The sequence below is a fragment of the Struthio camelus genome, chromosome 9 (genome assembly GCF_040807025.1).
Source record: "Struthio camelus isolate bStrCam1 chromosome 9, bStrCam1.hap1, whole genome shotgun sequence".
Taxonomy (NCBI): domain Eukaryota; kingdom Metazoa; phylum Chordata; class Aves; order Struthioniformes; family Struthionidae; genus Struthio; species Struthio camelus.
In genome coordinates this window covers 19,837,746-19,863,091 of record NC_090950.1, presented here as the reverse complement: position 1 = coordinate 19,863,091, position 25,346 = coordinate 19,837,746, and the positions used below count along the sequence as shown (strand labels likewise).

General features: G+C 46.2%; 1 protein-coding gene across 15 annotated transcripts in view; it reads left to right on the top strand.

Annotated features, from left to right (window-relative positions):
- IL1RAP (interleukin 1 receptor accessory protein) overlaps positions 1–23,826 on the top strand; it is a 55,315-nt gene extending 31,489 nt beyond the window's left edge. For 8 of the 15 annotated variants that reach the window (XM_068953633.1, XM_068953635.1, XM_068953638.1 and 5 more), the window contains 7 exons: positions 1,286–1,451; positions 2,466–2,537; positions 3,724–3,853; positions 5,006–5,154; positions 10,858–11,007; positions 11,996–12,139; positions 22,459–23,826. In XM_068953633.1, coding sequence (XP_068809734.1) covers positions 1,286–1,451; positions 2,466–2,537; positions 3,724–3,853; positions 5,006–5,154; positions 10,858–11,007; positions 11,996–12,139; positions 22,459–23,183 — 1,536 coding nt within the window. In that variant the 3' untranslated portion in view covers positions 23,184–23,826. Of the gene's footprint in view, positions 1–1,285; positions 1,452–2,465; positions 2,538–3,723; positions 3,854–5,005; positions 5,155–10,857; positions 11,008–11,165; positions 11,278–11,995; positions 12,140–15,967; positions 19,289–22,458 lie in introns of those variants that run through there. The other 7 variants (XM_068953640.1, XM_068953641.1, XM_068953642.1 and 4 more) reach the window with 2 other exon arrangements.
- Positions 23,827–25,346: the final 1,520 nt, after the last annotated feature.

Here is a 25,346-nt window from a genome sequence, read left to right as displayed (position 1 = left end):
CATGAGCTAATGAAAGTAGCATCCCTTCTAAGATCCTTTGAGATCATATAACGAAGTTGTACATGCAAGGGCTATGCAAGGGCCTTGGGGAGCCAGTTTGACACAATTCAGTGGACCTCTTTTCTGAAGATGTAATCACCCCTCCCCACTGCTCTGAAAACTACACTGTTTCCAGCCATCTCCAGGCAAGCATACAGAATTACTGCTCATTTTACTAAATCTTGACCTCAGTGTCATTCTCCAGGTGGATGCCTTTAGTCAAGGTAGAATAAGAAATTCTCAGAGGATGTGCAGCCAGAGCTGCATCAGTTATGGGACTGAATTCTCTGCTTGCAAAAGACTTTCAGATTTCTAGATAGAAGGTGCTGTAAGAGGGAATTTAATAATAAAGAAATTTGGCAACAAATATATCTACTGTAAAAAAGATGTCCAACTCCAAAGCCCCTCAGTAAAAACTTGCATTTGTAGCCAAGAGGAGCAGTTTCACTCCGGTGGTTGAAATGCCTTAATTGTATCAGCCACTGAAATTCACATTTCAACAATCAATTAGCAGAATGAAACAAAAAGCCCCGTGAAAATCATTTTGCAGGCAGCAAATCATTGCTTGCCTAATAAAAAACGTAAAAAATATTGTATGACCTCTGTCTTAAACTGCCACATTAGGATTTATCTGACTTGGAAATGTACCATTCAGAAGTAATCTCTTAGGAAATGTGCAAATCTCTGGGCGTTATGACAATCAAGATGTCTTCTGCATAACCTCTTCCTGAAAAGCTTGGTTCTGGGCAGAGTTTTTCTGCCTCATCTGACAGGAAGAGAAGCATTATTAAAGTTTCTCTACTATGGATTCTCTTTTGCCACTTACCCGTTTTGGGGCCTCATCCTCAGCTGATGTCAGTCAGGGTAGCTTGATTAGCCCCAAAAGAGTTGGAGAAGCTGACATCAATTGAGGACACGTTCTCTTTTTACTTTCTCACTTCCTTCTGCTGATATGCTCGCCTTTCTTGAAAATGTACTTCTAGATCATAGCTCTATCTTTTATAAAATTGTCCATGTTTAAGGTGGGATAAAACTCTTAGGATCATCTGCTTCATCACCTCATTTTCCAAGTGAACCTACCAGTTCCTATTCCAGCATGCTCAGGATTTGTGGCATTTAAGTCTGGCCTACCTCAGAATCCAAAGCATCATATTCATAGTTTCAAAACAGATCTTTGTAGTAGTATTTAAATCAATATCTTCAAATTTGAGTCCCAAAACTCAAATGTTTTTCTGCCTGACTTTAGAACTGCAAGTTGGTGGATGGCTTCTATGAGCGATACCCACAAGGGTCCAAGCTTGTTATTGGCATTGTTCGCAGCGTCTTTGAAGGGAATTACACTTGTATTGTGACATTCAAGGACCATGGAAGAACGTATAATCTCACTAGAACCATAAAGATGAAGGTGGTGGGTAAGAATGGCTTTAAAAAAGTGCAAATTTCAAATGGATAGCAACAGAAGTGGTAAAAACAGTTAGAAAAGTCAGTCACAGGTTCCACTTATGGATGTGTTCAGTCTGTATTAGCTGATTCTCCCCTGTCACTGGTATATTTTTGCTTACTGGGGTCAACCTCATGTGACTGCCGAGGACATGTGGCACTGGAGGTCCTACCAACTACCATACCAAATGCCCCAAACAGCACAGCAGGCTATCAGGCTTAGGCTGGTGACATGCAGCCCGTGACATGGTCAGGGGTACCCTCTGCTGGCATGTGAATGTATAACCCTGGCATTGTTAATATTTCTCTCCAGTGCCCTTTGCTTTTCATAAATTGTGGGATTGTTCCATGATAGCCAGCTTGCCTTAATCTTCCTTCAAGCTCGAAGGCTTGTGTGCTGAGGCTGAGACTGTCACTCAACCAGGCAGGACTGCTGACTCCAGTTACCCAGCCCAGCACTCAGAGAGGTCTGTGCCAGTGATGAGGGCTCAGTCTACCTGTCAGTGAATTGTAGAAGGAACTTAGAAACCTGGGGAACAGTAGAGCATGTGCTCCACTCCCGTATCTAGTCCCGTCTAGTGGTGACTGCTGCTTTCAGAGCAGATTTAAATTCCCATGGCAGGAAATCACATTTGTATTTTATTTTTTAGGAGCAGCAATAAAAAGAAACTCTGTTATAGATTGTGCCTCACAGGAGATGTACCCTTCAGTACCCAGAGGGACATTGGAGTGTTTTGATGTGGGAGGGACCAAAACCTTCCATCTAGATGTACCTAAGCTTTAGAGGAACTTCAGATTCTGTGTCTGGCACTGAATTTGGGGGCTGGGACTAGAGTTCTCATTGGATGAAACTCTGCAGTAGGGTGGTATCACAAGTTAGATCAGGACATGAGCAGTGGGAGGGGTATCGTGAGTGAGGCTGCAAGAATCCCAGAATCTCATGAAGTCTGGGTCCCCGGTGGGGGACTTTCTGCTCTTTCCTGCAGGGTCTCCCAACAAGGCCTTACCACCACAATTCACCTCTCCGAACGAGAAAGTTGTCTACGAGCTGGACCCAGGTAAATTGCAATGCCAGCTGCCTGCTCTGCCTGCCCTGGCAGCCTGCCCGCAGGGATGGGGAAACACAGCCAGCCAAGCACAGAGGGGTTCTCCTTCCTCTGCTCCCCCAATGCTTTCCCTGACTGTTTTCCTCACAGAGCAAGCAAGCTGCCACAGATTGTCTGGCAGACGGTGTGGGGTGCCAGTTCTCAGTGACAGAATAGGAGAGCACAGCTTTAAAAGTTTATTTGAGCGCACAGATTTTTTTGAGATATTCAGGCATGGCAACGCAGGACTCCAGCAGGCTGGAGCAGCTGCAGAAGCAAACAAAATGGAGACTGTCAGCTGCTCAGAGAAATTCCTGTAGGACTTTGTCTCAACCCTGTCCCTGGCTGTTTGCTCCAACACTCCTTCATTTGGCTCCTCAATGGCTTCACCCTCTTGCCACATTTTGCTCATCTCCCCTCCATTTTTCTTTTAGCTGGTTGCTTCCTAATTAATGGCAACCGTCCTTTTGCTGACCTCACAGGATTTTGTAATAGTGTGTTACACCCCTTTCCCTGTCCCATTGGTTTAGATGGATAGCTCCTTGGAGCAGTTCCCTAAACTTGTCCCGTTATGAGTTGATCTCAGTTGACTGCTGTAATAAGTGTGGTGCCAACGATGACGATTAATAGCAGTCTTCGCTTTTAAAGCAGTGCTTTTTGGCTCAAAGGTCAGAGTTCTCCCACAGCCCAGCTGTGAGACAAAGTCGCTTACGGTCTGGTTCGCAAAGATTTCGGCTCCAAAGCCTGATCTTGCTGGGAAGTTAAATACTTGAGCAAGCGCTCCCACACCAAAATGATTCTGTGGAACTGGACCCTGTTCTCTAAGGCAACTGTCTCCTGTGCAGTTGGGATCATTAACGCTGCCCTGCTTTCCAAGGAAGTGGTGGGCTCGGACCGTCTCCCATAGGTGGATCACCCAGTGCAGTCAAGGAATTTCTAGAGTATCTAGGAAGGCAGGACATTTTTTCCTATTTACTTGTCTGTCACAAATCAGTGTGTCCAGGGTGTTCAACCGTTATCAGACGTTAGAAGGTGTATGCTGGCCTTACTCCCTCCTGGGAAGAGGCAGAGCTCAGGCTAACAGGGTTACCAGAAAGCGCATGAGTCAGGATGGTGATGTTCCTCGTGTACCATCCACCTCACTGTGTTCTCTTCCCAGGAGATGAGCTTGTTCTGTCCTGTGAGGTCTTCTTCACCTTCTTGAAGGAGTCCCGGACTGAGGTGTGGTGGACTATAGATGGGAAAAACACAGATGACATCATGGACCCCAAGATAAAAGTCACACAAAGGTAACACTTAGTAATGTCGACCTTCATTTGTATCATCTCATCCTCTCTGTGGATCCTACAGAAGGCTCCTGGGTACAGATGTGCAGAAGTACTGTAGTTCTACTGGGGCTGCCCAGCGTCCTGCCCATACTGCCAGGAGACAGCTCACGTCTGAGTGGTATTTCAAAGACTACTCCAGCAGATGTGTGTTTATGTGGCTTTCCTAACCATGAGGGAAGTGTTTAGGTGAACAGTTCCAGACAAAAGAACATCTAATCTTTGGAGGTCTCCTACCATCCCTCTACTCTTGCTCTTCCACCACAAATACTGGGGCCCAGATACTCCACTTCTCCCATTTTTCCTTGCAAGGGATTTCAGATTACTTGATTTCCCTCTGAACAGGGAAGGAGCAAAGACGGTTTTATGAAATCCTTTCCCCTGTCACTCATTCAGGTCCTAATAGGATGACAGCAACTGGAAGTATCAAATACTAAATTGCCCAGGTTTGCAAATCTACTGTGGGATTTTACTTCTAAAACATGGACAGGCATAATTTTGTTTCCAGCAATGTTCCAAAACAGCATAAATGAAAAAATGTTTCAAAACCCAGAGGTTAACAACAAAAATGTAGTATTATATGTAGTCGTTCTTAGGTAAGAATAGAGGTTCAGTTACATGAAGAACCCAAATGAGGTTCAGAATCCCTTTTGATGGGTACTGAACAACATGTCAAAGGCAGTCACTGCCCCAATCAGTTTGCAAATCCATTAGAAAATAAGAGGCAAAGGAAGTATTATTATCCCCATTTTGCAGATGATAAGTTCAGGCACAAAGTGATTCATCCAGGATTAAACAGGGAACGTGAGATGGACTCTGAATCCAGAGTTCATAAAATCTGTTGCTTTGTAGGCAAGAAATTCTTTGTCTCTAAAATACAATGTGACATATCTGCAATGAGAGAAGTATGAATGGCAAAACAATGTAAGTAAAATCAGATAAAGGAACAGTCAAGGCTGAAATTTTCCATATTAAAATGTGAAATGTGTATCAATTCTTAAGTATCAATTCAGGTGTTCTTTACAGAAAGGCTCAGGTTCCATCAGGGAAGGAGTATTCATCACCAAGAACTCGCTGCGGTTTCACATGTGTAATGCTCTAGCTTTTGTCTTCCAGTGAAATTATTGGAAATTTTGAAGACAAAACTATCACGAGGACCCTAATGGTTGCAAAAGCCACACCAGAGGACTTGAAACGCAATTACACTTGCTACGCCAGAAACTCCAGAGGGGAGAACCATAGCCAGGCCATAGTGCGCATGAAAGGTAAAATACTTGCAGAGCATGGGTGTAAAATGAGGCATGTTCAAACAGGACTGTTAGTTCTGCTTTGAATGTTGCTCTACAAAACAAAAGGGGAACAAATCATTCTATCAGGTGCTTTTCTCCAACACACACTATTCTGTTCACGCTGCTGTATTACTGCTGCCCAGATTGCATTTCTTCTTGCAAAGGACACATACCAGATACATCCTACTGTGGTGAAAGGCCTGGGGACACAGAAGGAGGCATAGAACTGTTTTTTCATCTCATCCATGTGCTACAACTGAAGCAGACCCAAGGGTACAGGCTGTTTGTACCAGAAATGATTTCAGATTACTTGATTTCCCTCTGAACAAGGAAGGAGCAAGGAAGGTATTATGAAATCCCTTCTCCATGCGGATCTTGTGGATGTACAGATAAGCAGATACACAGACACGAATCTCCTGTAGCGCTGAGATAGGAGTCGAATATGTGAGCCTGGAGCCATGGTGTGGCTGGGAGGGCTGAGGGAAGAGGCGCGCAGGCTCGTCCCTTTCAGAAAATGATGTTTCTTCCCCAGGGGTTGCACTGCTCCATGGCTGCACTGGATGCAGGCGAATCTGGGGTGACTGCGGGGACAGTGCTGTCCTTAACAGGCCTAGCTGGCTCACTCCATTGCATAGCTGGGATTCCCACTGCTCTGCAGCCCTCAGCCAACACTGTCCTATAGTCAGAGCCATGAGAGTTTTTTGTAACCCAGAAGCTACCAATTGGCTACCCATCCTTTAGAGAGTATAAACTTCAAGTCAAAACACCTTAGCTGGAGTTTATCCCAGTCCAGGAGTTCACAGAATCACAGAATCACAGAATGGTTTAGGTTGGAAGGGACCTCTGGAGATCATCTAGTCCAACCTCCCTGCTCAAGCAGGGGCCTCTAGAGCATATTGCCCAGGATCACGTCCAGACGGGTTTTGAATATCTCCAGGGAAGGAGACTCCACTACCTCTCTGGGCAACCTGTTCCAATGCTCTGTCACCCTCACAGTGAAGAAGTTTTTCCTCATGTTCAGACGGAACTTCCTGTGGTTCAGTTTGTGCCCGTTGCCTCTTGAACTGTCACTGGGCACCACGGAGAAGAGATTGGCCTCATCCTCTCGACAACCCCCCTTCAGATACTTATACACGTTGATGAGATCGCCTCACAGTCTTCTTCCTCACAGGCTGAACAGGCCCAGCTCTCGCAGTCTTTCTTCATAGGAGAGGTGTTCCAGCTCTCTAATCATCTTGGTAGCCCTCCGCTGGACTCTCTCCAGTAGGGCCATGTCTCTCTTGTCCTGGGGAGCCCAGAATTGGACCCAGTACCCCGGGTGAGGCCTCCCCAGGGCTGAGGAGAGGGGCAGGATCACCTCCCTCGACCTGCTGGCAACACTCTGCCTAATGCACCCCAGGAGATCATTGGCCTTCTTGGCCACAAGGGCACATTGTTGGCTCATGCTTAACTTGTTGTCTACCAGCACTCTCAGGTCCTTCTCGGCAGAGCTGCTTTCCAGCAGGTCAACCCCAGCCTGTCCTGGTGCATGGGATTATTTCTCCCTAGGTGCAAGACCCTACGCTTGCCTTTGTTGAACTTCCTGAGGTTCCTCTCCGCCCAGCTCTCCAGCCTGTCCAGGTCCCTCAGAATGGCAGCACAGTCTTCTGGTGTGTCAGTCACTCCCCTCAATTTAGCGTCATCAGCAAACTTGCTGACAGAGTGAGGGTGCACTCTGTCCCTTCCTCCAGGTCATTGATGAATACATTGAACAAGACTGGACCCAGGACTGACTCCTGGGGGACACCGCTAGCTACAGGCCTCCAACTAGACTCTGCGCCATTCACCACAACCCTCTGAGCTCGGCCATCCAGCCAGTTCTCAATCCACCTCACTGTCCACTCATCTAGCCCACACTTCCTGAGCTTACCTACGAGGATGTGATGGGAGACAGTGTCAAAAGCCTTGCTGAAGTTGGTTCTGCATTGCTACAGCATGGCATTTGTAGGACCTCTCTGGGTGATGCTTTCCCATCTAGTACTGGGAGTTTCCTGCTTTCCTTTGCCCCCACATTCACTTCCAATTTCCAGGTGTGCTACGCAAGGGAATGTGCATGTGTGTCCTGCAGTAGCCTAACTCAAGGCTCATTTATTTCTGTGGTGCTCTGACACCGTTCTGCAGCTCAGACAAAATGTGTCGTGTGTCCGTTAAATGCATAAAAAAGTGGGAGGAGAGTTTAGCCCTGGCCTACAGGTTACATATGGCAAGGGCCATCAGCATGGAACAGAGCAGCTCTCTCCATGCTGGGCAGTAGGAACTGAAACACAAACCCAACCACCATCAGAAAAGCATGGGTGAGTTGGGCCTGTGTATCAAGGTACATTGAACGGTGAGCTGGCTTTGCCTTTGCATACTAGGAAGGGTCAATATTCCAGAGAGTTCCTTGTGCCAGGGTTACCTTTCATCAAGTTTTAAATACTACCCAGGCCTAGAAAACTCATTCTGGACTGAATATGGAGTTATTTTAACTAAAGCTGTTCACCTGCTGTTAACGTTAACATTTGCAACCTGGACCAAGCCATCTTTTGCTTGCTGCATAGAACAGGCCCCTGAGGTAGGACTTTACTGAAAAAAAGCATTAGACATTGCTAAATTAGTTTTTATCCCAGAAAACTGCCAGAAACCCTCCCTAAATGGAATCTGTGTGCACTGGAATTGCCCACAGCTCTCTAAGCTGGATTTACCAGCTTGGATTTACCAGCAAGTCTGCAGCAAGGAGAGTGCGAGGAACAAGCAGTCTGCTGGGCTTGAGCTTTTCAGCGTGAGGCCCAAGACAGACCTCCACTAGAAGGCAGACTAAACTCTTTGACATTCCTCAGGGAGTGGGACAGCCTAAGTGCAATGCCTAGGGTTTTTACTCCTTGCTGTGATAATGCCCTGTTCTAGACACAGGTATCTCAGCATAGTTGGCATGGACTGATCCAGCAAAGTTAAAAAGGTCAATTCAGAGTGAGTTTTGCTTTCAACAGCTTTCTTTCATCAAATGTGCTTGTGTTGTCCTGTTTCAAAAACTCACCTGACATTAGTAAAAACTGAGCCTTTAGTTTAGGTATGTGAGATTTCCTGACTAAGGTGGATGTTTCTGCCTCCTTATCAACTTCCTCTAGACCTTTGAGACCTGCAACTTAGACCTCCCCTCTCCCATAAGAGATGCTGCACTTCCTTGCGTAGCTCATGCTAGACACTTTCTTCTTCCCATTCTGCCCTCTTAGCCTGGGAGGGCTCACAGAGATCTTTACTGAGAGAGCTTTCTCTTCTTTCATACAGTCTTTTACCAGTGTGGTTGCTGAAAGGATAGGTTGCAAAGCCGCCTTTTCGCCAAGGCCAGTACATCCTTAGTCCTTGTTCTCTTTCCATTTTAGCCCCGCTCATCTGAGACAAACCTTTTCTGGTTCATTAGGAAGGAACAAAAAACCAAGCACACAATTAAAAGAGGCTGGAACCATCTACCAGCATGTTCATACTACATACTTAATTATTCTGGGATTATGTTTTTACATGTAGCAGCAGGAATGTAAAACTTTCAAATTCTTTCTCTATATAGCAGTGCTTAAATGCTGTTTCCAACGGACTGATCTTTACTATCCACTCCCTTCTCTTCCCCTCCAGTTGAGTTGAGTAGGTTTCCTTTGAGTAAGCTTGGTTACTTACAACCCTTCCTTTCTGCTCTACTCCACAGCAGATTGCAAGAACCGGCCCAGACCAATGCTGGCAGAACAACCTTAAGCTAAGCTCAAGGGAGATCATCCCATCATGCATAGCAATATCAAGCATACCAGAACCTAATCCTCCACTTGCCTTCTAGTTTTTAGCAAGTAGTTGCACGTGTTGGCTATAAGAAAGCCTCTCCCTACCCCTTCCTTTATATTAGTTTATATATCTTTCTGATTTTTGGATGATTTCTCTCTCCTTCCCTTGTACTGGTGCTGCTCATCACCTGATGAAACTTGTTAAATTCCTTCCATTTTCTTTTTGGTGGTTTGGTTTTCAATAAAACTTATTAAATTTTGTAAATTGGTGATGTTTTAACTTACTGCTGTTCTTTTATTGTGCAGTTTGCTAGTGTGCCTGTCATCTGCCACCTGAATCACCATAAAAACTGAGTTGCCCAGAGATACAATTAGCGGAGTTATTTCCTGTCCTTAATATAAAGAAACAGCAGTGCCATGTCAGACACTGTATGAGCTGGCTTTTGGAGGGAGTCTGCCATGTTGTGGTTTGGTGTGCGCAGGTAGTCCTATTTGTTTGCCAGCATTTCAGCTTTTCTGAGATGAATGCAGATTCTTCTTTCCTGAAAGAAAAAAGTCAGGTCATGGCTAGTTATATCCTTGTTATCAGTCTGGAACAAGCCAGAAGAACTGTATAGGTTTGATGGGGAGGGAAGATGGTGGCCATGGCTTTTATTTTGCTGCAGATGAGCTTTGATTGGCTTTTTGCTGTGGTGTTGCTCTGGGATGTTGCATGTGTTCCTGAGAAGGCCACGGTCCATGAGCTCGCTTTGGACTATGCAAGTGGTTTCCATCTACAGGAATGGAAGCTGGCTGCTCCCAGCATCTCACTCAGAGCAGAAGTCCAACCCTTGCTCTGACTTGTATTGGTGCCTGTGCCCTGCCAGTCCCATCCACACCTGGTAACCTAGAAAGGGCACTCTACGATAGCCAGCCATCGCGTGTTCTACCGGAAAAGCCTTGACTTGACCATGTTTCTCTGAAGGGCCAGCTTAGCTCTTGGCTGTTATTTCCCAGTGTTCCCACTTTGCTCCTTGGCTGAACATTGCTGCAGGATAATCGGCGGCTATAATCCGGGGTAGAAGAATTACTTAGAGTCCATTCAATATGAATTCATGCTCTTTATTTAAGCGTCTACACAGCAGGCCCGAAGCTTTCCCCAAGCGATCTTTTTATTATTATCCGCATTATTGCACACCCCCCACTCCCTGTGGATTGCTTAGTGCCCATGTCCATGCGAGTCTCTTTACCAGCTGACTGGCTTGGCGGCCCCCACATGCGCCGCCTGCTCCCTCCTTTCTCATCCTGTTTTGTGGTTCCGTTGTTCCGGAGGGCGTCGCTGATTCACATTCATATGCAGTTTTGTTAAAACAAAAAGGGGGAGATGCCCGGGGCGACATGCACCAGAAGACGACCAGGAGCAGCAACAAAGTATTCCCTCGGCACCAGAAGCCTTGGGAAAGCGCGCCCAACAGGAAGACTTGAGTCAGCGCCAAGAGGGGCAGGCACCCGCGAGCTATCCGAGTGCAGATATTGAAACCAGGGCACGGACGTGAGAGAGGGAAGACAATCTCAATGCAGAGCGTGGCTTGCAGCAACGTAGCAAAGCAACTTCAATCTGCAAACACGGCTGTATTCTCACACAATAAGGCATACAAGAGAGGATGAAATATGAAACAAACAATCTTGCTTCACTACACGCAAGGTTTGTGCTTCAGTCCCCAGAAGTGGTCCCGGAGTATCTTTGGGTCAAACTCATTTACTTCCCCTATTTCCTCATAACACCCGGGGTTGACGTACTCATTATGCCCTAACTCCTTTAACCATTCTTGCACCTCAGAACATGATTCCTACTTAGCTGAAGGCCCAATCTGTTCCATAAAGCAGAACCCCTCTTTCTTTTCAAACCCAGTTGTGCCACCGAAGTACACCGTGGAGCTGGCCTGCGGACTGGGAGCAACCATCCTGCTCATTGTGGTGCTGATAGTTGTCTATCACGTTTATTGGCTTGAAATGGTTCTCTTCTATCGGGCCCATTTTGGAACAGATGAAACCATTCTAGGTAAGATTTAAAGATGTTATGTTCATTTTATCCTGCTACCAGCCAGACCCTTTATTAGTATATAGGAATTTTCCTATAAGCTATTTTTAACCCTCTTCACAGCACAGTAACATTTTGACATTCCGTGTTTATACCTGCAGTTTTCTGCGTCCTTTTAGAGCAAGAGGAGTCAGACTTGGGATTCGGGGCTGGAGAGAGAGAAGTCTTCCATATTCTCATCAGGGGTGAAGTGCGGACATGTCAGGCTCCCTGGACACTGCTCCACTGAAGGCTAGCTATTTCATGTGATCTGAACAGTCAGGGATAAGTTATCAAGTTTCAACAAATCCATGGTTTCTCTGGTCACTCTATGTAAGGATTAGAGAAACAGATGTGATTTGTTTTAAGATGGAGGAAGACATCTGAAAATGGGAGGTAATTAAGCATCTGGAGCACAGGATCTGGAAATGACCCTTCCATCCTCAGCTTTGCCACAGCCTTCTTATGCTACTGGGAATTCATCTCTTGGGACTCTAGGCTGAGATCTCTCCCTCTGTAGGATGAGGAGAATGTTAACTTCCTGCCCTCATAGCCTATTGTGTGAACCTGCTGAGGGAGTGCTGAGGCTCTCAGAGGATGCAGTCAGGGTGAAAATCTCTGTTTGGTGGGATTGCTAATGGGGCTTGGCAGCAACAAGAGCAAGCAGTGCCAGAGATGTAAAAGTACAAGGGGAACCCTGGACAGAACAAGGTGATCAAGTTGCTGCAGTCTTCTGCTTCAACAACCCAGTAGTATCTGGGTATCTGCACATTTAGGCTGGGTAGTCAAAGGGGCACCACTGTAACCATGGAGATCAGTGTGTCTTAATCTGTGGTACCTGGAAAGCCCTGAGGGCTCAAAGCGGGTCTTCATGTTTGATTTTCCTCTGAAGCAATTCAGAGACTCAGCATGTACAGTATCACCAATGTCTCTTCTGCTCTTTGCGATTCTCTGTAATCCCAATGCTCAGATGGGAAGGAGTATGATGTATACGTATCCTATGCACGAAACGCAGAAGAGGAGGAATTTGTGCTGCTGACGCTGCGGGGAGTCTTGGAGAATGAGTTTGGGTACAAACTATGTATCTTCGACAGAGACAGCCTCCCTGGGGGAAGTGAGTATTTCACAAGGTGCTGTGCTGCATGCACATCCTCTTTTCTTTATTGTCTTTGCAGTACTGATAATTGATAGGAACTGGCTTCTCCAGCTTAACTTTATTTTCCCCATCTCCATGAATCATCTCTTGTTGGTATCGTCTAGTATTTTTGCTTCACGTTACAATGTAGCGGATGCTCCAGGCCACCTGAAAGGCTGCTGTGTTAAGGTCACTTATTTCCATTGCTCTCTCCAAGAGTGATGTACGGGGAGTGATGGCTCTATCAACACAAGGCAAGCAGCCCATTGACCTTCATATAAACCTCTGAGCTGCCTTAAGAAATGGAGATAAAGTCAAGGCTAGAAAGGAAATAGGTAGGGAGAGTGCAATACTGAACCAGATGGGTAGCCCTCAGACAGCACTAGTGAATGGCTATAAATACCAGGAGTGTCTGCTTCAGGGAGAGTGGAGAGCACCCTGCCAGCATCAGTGAGAAGATAACGTGCCCTCTCAGGAGGCCTCCCACTCACCCTCACTAATTAGAAAGTCTATGTCTAACATAGCATACAATTAGTAGCTATGATTAAGAGTACTTCGTTGCATGTAGTGGGACTAATCTCTTCACTAAGATGTAGATATCGTTATTGTTATTTCAAGCTAAATTGTATGCCAAGGTTCTGGTCAAAAAGCCCCCTACAAGGGTGATGGGAATCATCCTTGAATGGAAGAATGGAAGTTCGTGAAACTCTCCAGATACATGTATAGTCACAGAGGTGCCAGAGCAAGGACACAAATCTACCCAACGCTCTCAGTTTCCAGTGTTTGAGAGGCCAAGATGGCTGTAGGGTCCCTGACCCAGCTAAGAGGTAAAAGCCTAAGCCATTGTCAGTGCACACCCACTTTGAACTCATGGGTTCAGGTCATGACCCCACTGACATCAGAACTTATGCAAGTAAAGTCTGAGGGGGGTTGGCTCACTTACTTTTGGGTGAGACAGGAGGGGAACTGCTGGAGTCCCAGTCCAGCATGAGCTGTGTGAGTGGAAGCACAATCAGTTCAGGATCCTTTTATCTTTCTCTCCGAAAGATACCAGGGCACCTCATTGCCGGAGTACAGCACCTCAAGGTGTAAGGGCAAATAAATACAAGTGCCTCAGGGGTGGGGACAGAGCTGTTATCCTGACATTGTTAGTTCTAAAGAGAGTCTAAATCTCTGGAAAGTCACCCTCCAGGCTCTGTTTGCGTGGTGCCGCTGTCAGGCTCAGAGCAAGTTTGCAAGTGTTAACAGTTCAGGTTGTTTAATTTGAGAGGCTAATCAGTAGAGCAGCTTCCCCTTCTCTGTGCTGCTGTAGGCCAGAAGTGTATTCACCAGTTGCGTGAAGGAACTCAGTTTACTTAGTAAGGCTTCTTGTCCTGTTGCAAATATTGCCTGTTGGCTGGCTGGCTAGCTGTGCTTCCTGCAGCCATGGATCCTTCGGCATTTGCCCACCAGATTGTGGTGTCTACCCATCTCTCCTTGGCTGCTGAGGTTTGAGGATATCTCAACTGATGGCAGCAGGGCTGCAGGCAGACAGCTGCCTCCTTCCTCCCACTCAAATCTGCCAGGTGAGAGAGTGAAAAAATAACAGGCAGAGCTAAAAGATTAAAATCAGCCAAGCCATGCTGTGGCAAACAGCAGCCCATGGGGCAAAAGAAGAACCCCCGGGTCAGGCTGCCATTTGTCTTGGTCATGGGCAGGTGTGAAGCAAACAGCTAGCAGAGTGATTGTGGCTGTGTACTTTGATCTGCCCCACTATTCTGGTGTGCATGGTCAAGGACACGCATGGCTGCACGCTGAGCTGTGCTTGCCATAAGGAGATGTCCTGCTGAAAGCTTGGATCTTGTGCTTGGTCCAGAGAAGTGTGTCCTCAGGTTGCCTTTGGCTTGTTCCAGCTGCTCTCTGTGGAACAGCAGTATTGGCATCGTGATGCCCCAGTGCAGAGCTCCTGAAGGGGGTTGCTAGAAGGACATTGCAGCTTTACTGCAAAAGCTCTTCTGAACAGATGCTGGCCACTCTCTGCTATAAAAGGGTTGCAAGCTCATGAGAAAGGCTGGATAGATGATATCCATGAGAAAGGAATGGATAGATGCCAGTCTCTGCCATTCCTTCACGTCTCTCCCACTTATGCACAGACGTGGGATTGTTGAAGGGAGACACACACCGTCCACCAGGCAGCCCAACTGCTGGAGCGGGCTTTCCAGAACCACAACTGGCTCAGAGCTCCCAAAACAGCCCCAGCTACCTCCTCCAGAGAGACCTGTTCTCACGATTTGTTCCTCAGGACTTACATCTCCCTCCTGTTCCACTCTGCCACTTCTTTCTATCCTTCCCCTTTCCTTTTGGAGAATCTTTTTTTTCCTCCTAGCTCAACTTTCTGCCCAGAACCGCCCCCGTGGAGTGCTCCCGTCTCTGCACACAGCAGTAGTAACCGGTTGCCTTGTTCTGATGAACTCAAAGGCCAAGCCTTCCTGAGCACTGAGAGGGTCACTTTTAATTGCAGTGCCATATGCAACACTATTGTGGCTTCCCCGCCGCTTCTTAGCTGGGATTTGACTAATCTGCTTCTTGGGGAAGCACGCCAGGCCAGGAAATAGCTTTTGGCAGCTGGTGTCTTGCCTCCGGTGTGTGCATCTGTGTCATAGGTAGAGAATTATGTTGTCCTTGATGAAGAAACAGTGGGAGATGGATTATTGTGCTAGTATGCTGACAGGAACTAATCGAACGTGCTTGACAGCTAAATGAAGTTATGTGTCAGTGTTATTTTATTCTCCATTGTATTTTCTGACCAGTCAAGAACATTCCCTTGTCAATGAAGCGTGGAAGATCCTGCAACAGAGGGAGCAACCACAGGGATTCACAGTTGCAAAGAGACTTCACAGTAATTACAGAAAGGTGGCTAAGGACAATCTAGCTGCAGATGTTAGAAAATCATAGAGGATCCACGGTTACCATGACATGTCTCCAGCACTAAAGGTGTCATTTTTGGACACTTCATTAAAAATCCTCTGTGCAGTTGCACTTGTCACTTCCAGAAGCACACAGTCTTCTTTCATCAATGATGGTGACAGGAACAGATGGATGAAAACAGTAGTTAGCATGACAGGATTTCCAAAGTAAATTAACGTGTAAGGACACTTAAGGAGGGCATAGGTAATTCTTGTGTGTGATTGGTGTTGGGAAACCGAGGCAAGAGAGATGAAAGGGTCACCCAGAGTCATTCTGGAGATTGGTGTTGGGAAACCGAGGCAAGAGAGATGAAAGGGTCACCCAGAGTCATTCTGGACATCAGCCAAAGGAGTATTTAAGCATAGGCTTCCTGCTGTCTGTTCAGACTGTCTTTTTTCACTTGAGGTCATGCATTGTCCAGCTGGTCCAGGGATCAGGCCCTGCAATTTTTCTGCTTTGCTCTGAACAGCCTCTTTTTCCACTATCTCTAGAAGGAAGCTCAGTCTGAGCCTACCAAAGCAGCCACTTTTGCTGCTTGGCATCCTCCTGGAATCGAATGGTGTCACTGCCATGTAGTACAGCGCTTTTTACGTGCAGCTACCTCAAGCACCTTGTCCACGTAGCACGGAGAAACAGGCAGACTGAGGCTGGGAGCAGTAGATATCATTGGCAGTGGTACCAGCTGCGGAGCAGGAGGCCCTACCTAGGATCACTTGCAGTGTTGGGAAGCAGCAGCATAGTCTCTGGAGAGGGCCTCTAAGGAATTTTATTGTCCCCTTTGAGAGGTATCTGGTATCACCTTAGCAGCTCAGCAGCCCATTCTCAGCCATCACTAACCACCTTGATGTTTTTTTCTCCCAGTTGTCACAGATGAAACCCTGAGCTTCATACAGAAAAGCCGCCGTCTGCTTGTTGTCCTGAGCCCCAACTACGTCTTGCAGGGGACACAGGCCCTGCTGGAGCTCAAGGCTGGTCTAGAGAATATGGCCTCCAAGGGCAGCATCAAAGTCATTCTAGTGCAGTACAAAGCCATCAAGAAGAGCAAGGTGAAGGAGCTGAAGCAGGCCAAGGCAGCCTTGACTGTCATTAAATGGAAAGGCGAGAAATCCAAGTTTCCAAAGGGCAGATTCTGGAAGCAGCTGCAGGTGGAAATGCCGGTAAAAAAAATTAGCAGGAGTTCAAGCCTTGATGGGCAAGAGCCTTCATGTTTCTCCCTGAGAAATGTTTGACACTATCAGGAAAAAAAAAAAAATCCACAAGTTAGGCTGGGGAGTGGGAAGGAACTCAGGGTTTCCCATCAAGGACTCTGTCCCAAGCATTTCAGAGGACAGTCGTGCCTCCCTGCAGCTTTCCTACTGCCCCGAGCAAAGATGCACGCACACCTTCTTTCTGCAAATGCTAACACTTTTAATTAACCACAAAAGTCTCAGGCTCAAGGTCTGAATTTGGGCTGTGTAGGTGGGGGTGCAGCCAGCACCCGGTGATAGCATGGAATTTGTACAGGCCAGTACTCCTAGCACCAATTTCTATCAGACCGTCTTTAAATTCCCAGGCAAGGCTCTTTTCCTCTCCTAAGCAGCCTTACTCCTTCCCATTCGCTGGTCCCCACCATGGAGGCCAGGGGACAGTTTGAACAGTGTCTCCAGTGTGGCGCTTGTCCCATGTGTCCCTGCCTCCTAGTCCTACGGGATCGCAGATTTCTGCTTCCGTCGGGGAAACACACTACAACCGCTGTGCTCTCAAGGCTCCTCTTCATCTCTCCCCACACTCCTGTAGGAGCAGATGCATTCAGGTAGTTTGCTAGTGTGAAATGGCTGTTACAGAAGCAAAATTTTTGTTTCTTTAAAGCTCTGCTATTGTGCTATTTGTATTGTATAATTTCTACTAATAAGTGGTCAGTCTCTGGGACTCTGCAGTCTTCTGAGTGACCCAGATCCTTCGGGGCTGTAATGCTCTTAATCCAGGGGAATGTCTTGTTAACACAGGTCATGGAGCATGTGTGAGAGGTGCTTATTTGTAGAGTAAACTCAGGGACTTCACAAGCACTGCAAGGAACCGCAATTTACTACTGGACCCCCTTGCTCTGTCTGTGCTGCTGCCAGTGGGAAAGCGTCGTGGAAAGTGGTGCCAAGGACGCAGGCACAACACTATATATCTTTCCAGGGGACCCTGCAAACTTATCTGAACTCTTCTTGCTCTTATTAAAAGCTATTAGGTCTATCCATCTGGATAGTACCCCTAGGATGATACTGCCTGGGTATGGTGAGGATCACTGTTTTCGTAATTCAGGGCTCGGGTTTAAACCCACCTCAGTTTTAGAGAGCAAACCTCTGTCCCTCTTGTTCTCAGTCCAGAGTTGCAGAACAGAAGGTCTTTCTCAGCTTCCGCAGCCTTTCACAAAAGCCACAGAGTACCAGTCCTTGCTTAAATGGGAGGCAGCAAGCGTAGGAAAGGGCCTGTGTGTTAATGCACCTGCAGACAGGCCTTTCACATGAAGGGGGAGTGTCCCTTCCCTTGTAGGACAGACCAAAGCACAGCAGGCCTTGGCTGGTACTGTTGTTCACAATGTTTTCACATAATACTACAAGTTATAGGGGGGTGCCTCCATATTCCCGTAGCTACCTGTGCAAGGGCCTTCTCATGTAATTGTGGAATTCGATGTTACACGCACTAAGTGCATGTTTTAGTTTTTGTAGACAATGATTACTCTTGAGTCAGCTCTGACTCATGCTTTCACTCTGCTGGTGTCCAGTGGCTGAGGTGTAGCCATCCATAATGGCATTAAAAAACCACTACAAGTTGGAATATATGCACTATTCGCTCAACTGGGCTGTGAGGTTTGCGGGCGTCCCAGCAAACAGCCCGGCTTTAAAGGTGTGGGGCTGATCCCTGGTGTCAGCAAAGCCCCCTTGCTCTTCTGATCTTATAATCTTATGATTACTAATAGTATTCCAGGGGAGCTGGGGACTCAGCCACCCGCACCACTGTGCAGGTACTGTAGAAATGTGGAACAAAGAGCTTTCTTCTTTCTCACCTTCTTCTTCATCCCCCCTTCCCCGAGATAAGCTTTGTTTTAAGCAGGTGAAAAATTGTAGTCAGCATCAGTGAAGGCAGTGGAGCTTCTCATCTGCTCAGAGGTGCTTAAAAGTTTTGCTCTTATTGAGCCTTTCTGCTGTGGCTATCTGCAGAAAGACAGAGCAGATTCCTAAACTCCATGAAGCTTCATTTGTATGAGATAGCATCCCAAAATATGTTAGGCTTTGTGAAGCCATTGCAACTGCATCATTCTGCCCAACTACATCTTTTTGTTCATGTTTTCAGCATCTCTGTGAGCAGCTGCCAGATCTGCAGGCAGAGGGAAGGCCTTGAGGCCAAAGCAGAACTGTGTTAGATTCCAATTTGATTTTTAAAAAATTGTCTTGGAAATATGCATAAATTCAATTAACATCTCAGACCTCTCCACATCACATCTCACTTTGGTCTGAGGCACCAGTTTCTTCTCATATTTTACTAAGTCTAATTATTTAGGAACTTAAAGCCTCCTCATTTACTTTGCTGATTTTATTCTAAAAGTTTTCCAAATAAATAAGGGGCCTGGTGTTTCTCTGGCATACAGTGCAGTGGCCTGTGGTGCCATTGCAATCCCAGAACAAGTTTACCGAGAGACGCAAAGCAAGAGCTCAGTAGAGCACCCACAAGGCAAAAGGTGGGTGAGCTGGTCTAAAAGGGGCATGAGAGGTCCAAAGGGAGCGGTGTGGAAGGAGTGGACTGGAGCTTGCCCACTGGCTTCAGTGAGAGCAGCCAGACCAGGGGCAAACCCAAATGCCAGCTGCAATGCAGCTCTGCAAAGCTCCTCAAATAAACCTTCCATTACTTCCTGTGCCACTTGTGGTTTCCATTATAGGATCCTGTCACAGTGTCTGTCTAGTTCAGTTGATTCATTGGAGTCTCTGTGCATTTATCAATATGCAGCTCATACAAAGTTCCTCGTTGTTATTTCATGGGGAAACAGCTCTGCACAAATTGGAAAGGATATTTTCCCCCGTGCTGCTTGATGTTTTACAGCTGTTCTGCAGTGTTCCCTTCTCTTTTCTGTATGTTGCCTTTCTGTTATTTGGTCTGTGAAGTGTCAGTGTTATTTTATTTTGCTTTTCAATAAAACATTTTCACTTTTGCATTTCAGTCCTTGTGCATTTCTCATGAGTATCATTTTCCTGACCATTACATCTGCAAAAGGGTGTTAAAGAAAGATGACTGTGTAGTCCAGGCATCAAGATCATTTGGGGATACCTCCTTAGAGGATGGGATTTTCCCAGCTGCATAGACCCAGGACAAGCCTTTGATACCGTTCCTGCCACCTGGGCCATGAAGGCAAAAATGCGGAGACATGCAGCAGCCAAATGTCACCTAGCAGTTGTACATGAACACACAGAAAGTCTCTGACCTGGGGAGCACTCACTCTACAATCACAGGATAGAAAAATGGGAAGGAAACACCATCCCTTTGCTTGAGAGACCGAGCAACTAGCCAGAGTTTTTGGCAGAGCTTGGGAATCTGTCTTAATCACAGAAATCAGCCTCTTTCTTACACTGCTTCTCCTATCACCTTCCAGGTAGTTGGCTAAAAAAAGGTTCATTCATCTTCATTTTTCCCCTCCAACCCATAATTGTTTGACTTTCCTGTGACTGTGTCCTAGGAGATTGGTTGATAGAGACTTGAGACGCTGTGGATTTAACCCCACAGATTTTATTGGGCTAAGACAAATGCACAGCTTTTAAATGTCTTTGTTCTATCTCCAGGGTGCATTAGGACAGACCCAAGAAACGCAACAAAAATATGCAGAGTCCTTCATGATAATTGTGTAATAAAGATGGACGTTTTTTAGTGAAGGGCAGATATCCAAGAGTATCTAATTTCCAAATCTGTTGCTACCCGGACCCCAGCAGGGTTGTTCCTGCCTGTCCCATCTTGTTCTGTTGGCATCACTGGCAGGAACCATCCTGCCTGCGCACTGTGAAATGGCCACCTGGGATTTTTTGTGAGGTGGAGTTATGACTAATCTGGACATCTGATTGTAAACCTAAGTTGTTCTGATCAGCCAAGTCTAAGGGCATCCCATTCCCAGGAGTAAAATGTATCTTTGAGCATTCATACATTTTCCCTGATGAAAAAATGCTGAGTCTCTAAAAATATTGCAAACTCAAAATCTGATAAAACCATCATTGTCAGCTCAGTCTAAAACATTTCATTTCAACAATTTTTGAATCATTCACATTAATTTAATCTGTTCTTTTGAGCAGGAGGGTGGAAAAGGTGACCTCCCAGGGATTGTTCCTGCTTACATTTTTCTATGATTCTGTGATTTCAGTTTCAAAAAGAAAGGTCTTTCAAACCAGCAAAGGAGCTTTTTCTTTTACAAAATGCTAAAGCCTGGCTGATTTCAGAATAGATCTCAATCAGTTATAGAAGGGTTTGTATGAGGTCTGGACTCAGTAAGTTGGGAGATTGCTGCCAATCCTTTGTGCCTTTGAAATAGGGTGGTTAGAATGTTTCACAGCTTTAAGTGCTGATTTTGACAGAATTGACTTCATCATCTGCTTTTGATTTCAATGAATCAGTGTTTTCCTCTGTGCTTGTGGGGGAAGGGGGAGGAAATCCCTAAAAAGCTCGCATACAAGAAAAAAATACTCCAAATAGTTTTACTTAAATTCCAATATTACGTTATACAACCAAACAGTGCCTTACTTTCTCTATTAGGATGTTATTGTTTCGCCTTTTCTTTTATCCCAAGTATTTGATCCCCAAGTAATCTAGCGACAATGAGTTTTTTTATGTCTTTGAAAAAAATATTTCTTTGTGTGGTTTTAAAATAAGATGCATTCAGGTGCAACACAGTGCACTTTCCACTGTGAGGAAAGGAAATAGAAACAGCCAAGTGTTGGAAGAATAGAAGGCACTGCATGGAAGGAACGGTATTTTTATTACATAAAACACCACCGTTCCACTGGCAGAGAGTCTCCAAAATGGGGCATCAGAGAGGGCTTACAGATTTTTTTGTGGTGATCTGCCCATGTATCAGCTCTCACTGATACCAACAAGGACAATGTGCCAGGGTGGAAGTCCTGCTCTGAGGCAGTTTCAAAGAGCTCTCCTCTTCCTTCCCACCACTCTCACTGCATGGAACAGCCCCCAACCCTTCATCACAAATAAGGTAAACAAAAGTGGCATTGAAATTGCATAAAAGACCTGGAAGCTGCTGCAACACCTCCACTTCCCATTGCTTAGCCCCCCTCTTGGCTTTAGCAATGCAAAAGGATATGGAAACAGCAGTTAGCTCTTCTTCCCCAGGAAAGTTCTTTACCAGCCATATCCTAGAAGGGGATTTTCTCACCGAGTCTGCAAGAGCTGCCACTCCAGCTCTCCCTGTCCTGGTTGTACGCCACCTTGTCCTCAGGTCCCCCTGTACCAGGCACCAGCACTCAGCAAGTGGGCAGCTTTTACACGTTCAAGTTTTCACAACCATTCTGTTAATCAGTTTGAGTTAATTGGCTAAGTGCCCACAGCTTTATTAATTCCCATCCTTTGCACTGCTCACCCACTAGCCATAACACCTTCAATATGCTTACTGCATCACAAGTCATAGAAGTCCAAGGACACCCTTCAGGTTTGCTGCTTTTCAGTGCTCATAATAAAAGAGATGCTGCCCTTGCCTGGCACCATTCCAGCTAAGCATCTTGCTGTGCTTTGCAAACTTCAATTAACCATAAGAAATGTTTTGAAGGACAGTAATTTCACCCCACGTCACAGTTAGGGGAACTGATGGAGAGGTTTGAGCCTGACATTTACAGATTTCTAAGTTTGGAGGCTTCCATTTCTGGATAAGCAGCATGAGAGGGAGGGAGGTGGATTTTAGCCTAGCTAGTGTGAGCTGGGGCCTGATTACGTGATTGCTTCACTTTGTTCTGGTGCAGAGGGCTGCCAGAGCTGCAGCAGATGGTTCTTGAACAAGACCTGCCCTTTATGAAACTCCTGCATTTCTCTGTGCAGGAGGTGATAACATGCAGGGCTGAAGTGAGATTACTTTGCTGCCAGACCACATGTCTATCCTGTCGTCCTGGCCTCTGATTTACCACTTCAGCCTTCTCAAAAACCAGCTGCAAAACAAAAGTGTTGCTATTGCTTCTGCAGTCAGGATTGTGGGCAAGTTAAAATTCACTGGGCTTCCACCAATTTCCCTTCTTCTCTGGGAAGGGGTATCTGCATAGGTATGCCATGAAACAGCTTCTCTTGGCCTTTCTCTCCCTGCTCCTTTCCTTTTGTGCACCCCAATCCCTCTGCCCTTGCATTCATAGATACCACTGAAGCAGTTTTTGACTTCATTCAGCGGAGCCGTAGGATGATCGTGGTCCTGAGTCCTGATTACTTGACAGAGAAGAGCATCAGCCTGCTGGAGTTCAAGCTCGGCATCATGTGCCAAAATGCCATCGCCACCAAGCTCATTGTGGTGGAATACAGGCCGCTGCAGTGCACCCACCCCAGCATCCTCCAGCTGAAGGAGTCTGTCTCCTTTGTCACCTGGAAGGGGGAGAAGTCCAAGAGGTCCGGCTCTCAGTTCTGGAAGGCGTTGCGTCTCGCCCTGCCACTGCGGAGCCTGAACGCTGGCTCCGGCTGGAATGAGAGCTGCTCCTCCCAGTCAGACATCAGCCTCGACCCCATCCAGAGGCGGCGGAGCCGTTTGAAAGGGCAGCCTGACCCACAGGGTGCTACAGCAGGAGCTCTTGCTCCCAGAGGGCCAGCCCCAGTCCCCAGGTCAAAAGCCAAACACCGAGCCAAGCACTTCTTGGCCTGCCGGTGCTGTGTGACCTATTGCAATGGTGACAGCAGACTCCAGCGCAAACATCGGGCTGTGGCTGAGTCCAGATGGGAGACTCACCTCTGCAAGCCGGGCTCAGGCAGGCCTGAGGAACCAGGGTTTCAGGACAGGAGTCGGCCAGAGCCTTTGCCTGCGCAAGTCCCCACTCTTGCCCTCTGCCATTACAGTGATTTATCGAACAACAATGACTTCTATGTTCTCTAGCCAAGCCCACAGGCTGCAGGCTGCATTTGAAAGCGCTGCAGGAGGTAGGCCTGCAAAAGAAATTCACTGGAGCCTCAGCTAAGATGTTTTTATGATATCACAGGCTGACTTAGTGTCTTTCTACGTTGTGTCATTCATCCTCAGGCCCACAGGAGCAGCCAGAAGGACTGCAGCAATGCCACAGAGTACCACCGAGGACATGCAGTAACACACAGAGCAGTGGCTGAGAGCTTCTGGTTCATGTGTGCTGTCGAGTCCTTCTCCTTAATTTAAATTGCAAAGTGGAGCCGAAAACACGAGTATCTCCCTGGCGGTTCTTTTTCCCAGCTGCAGCTGTGTTTGCCGCATGTTTGCTGCTGGGATTGTGTGTGGGAGGGCAGGTGCCCCTGATGGGGAATTGGGAGGAAGGCACAGAAGAGAGAAGCAACGCACCTTGCAGTAACATCTGGAAAAGTGTGAGGCCTGCAAGCCTGTACCTCTCCATTTTGTAAAGAGTGAAACTTTGCTGATGAGTTCAACAGGAACCCCTGCCAGCGCAGGACAGTGCTGTGCAGGATGGAGCTTTATCCACTGTGGTTTAAAAGAACTTGGTCAAAACTTTTAAAATAACTCCTTTCTCTCTAAATAAAACTGAGTTCTTTAACTTGCTGTTGTTATAAGTGACACGTACAGTCTTTGGAGTTGGTAAATGTTGGAGCTAGAAGCCTTGTTCACCAGACAGCACTTGGGGAGGTGATTTGCTTAATCTGAACAAGGTACCTCCCTGTTCCCAGTGCTTTCAGAGAGCTCCTGAGCTTGGTCTGCCACACTGCTTCCCCAGAGGATAAATTTGCTCTGTTAGTTGTATGGCTTTTCACACAGCAAAAAAGAAAAACATTCCCAATCTAGGGAAATATGATTTAAAAAAAATCTCCAAGTATTCAAGGAGCTCAGGGATACAAGCAAGGCCTAAAATACTCATTTAAAAACTCAGGTACTGAAGCTGAGGGGTCCTACCTTAAGAGCATTTCATTAAATAACCCAAAGAGTCTATGACCAGTCTCCCTCGGGTGGCTATTTCACTCAGCAGGTGAGCTGGTTGTTGGTAGTGTTTCCCATGGTTCATCCAGAATAAAAATTCATTTGCCTTGTTCCATTTTGTATAACAACTTTTCTCCTCCTCCTCAGGAAACGTGCTAATCCTAGGAGCTAGCTGCCCACCTTCAGCTGACGTTCAGACACACCATAGAGGATAATATGCTAAATTTGTTTTCTTTCCTTGAGATAAAAAAAGAGTCTCCCTAGCCATTCTAATCAATCTGGTTGCTGCCTCGCGAGTTCACAAACTCTTATTTTTTCCTGCCTTGGCAACATGAACTGAGCCCTCAGACTACACCGTCTATGGCCCCCAAGACAGACCTTTATTTCATGTCCACAGGTACAGCCCTAGTGAAATTGCTGGAGCTGTGAGGAAGGAAGGGGCTGTGTCTCACCCATTTTAATAGTGCTGAAACCCAGATATAATTCACACATCACTTTTCTTCCTTCAGCAGCCCCTCTTCTGCAATATAGTTTAGAATTTTTCTACCCTTTCCTTCAGAGATCAAACATAGCTGCTGACTTTCTTGTTACAAGTCTCTGTGAGCTAAATCCTAACCACATTGCTGCATCAGACTGAGAAAACAGAGAAACTGAAAAACCCATAGCTGAATCAATTTAAATAAAATAGAGGCAAAAAATCCACCTGCCATCTCATAAAAATTAGAAATTCAGACTCTAGATACCTCTTCAGGTATGGATTTCTCTGTGATTTCAGGCAGACACATTTCAAATGGCTCAAACAAGTTTTGTCCTTAGTGGCTATTCTAAGTGATCAAACAAAAGGAGGGGGAAGGAGATAGTTGGAAAGTGAGCTGATAAGTTGCAGAATGTTTTATAAGAAATAATCAAACTAGCATGAAATGGTTAAATGGTTCCAGTTTCACATAGCTGGATGTGTCACATCACTGTCAATGAATCTGGTAGAACTGAAAGCACAAGCTGAGAAATATAATTTGCAATCAAACATCCTCCAGAACCAATATGTTTGTTATTTGCTGGCAGATTTATTTGCAAACCCTGTCCTTATTTGACCATGCTGTTCCCTCAGTCAACTACAGCAGTCCGAAAATAGAGGTAACAAGG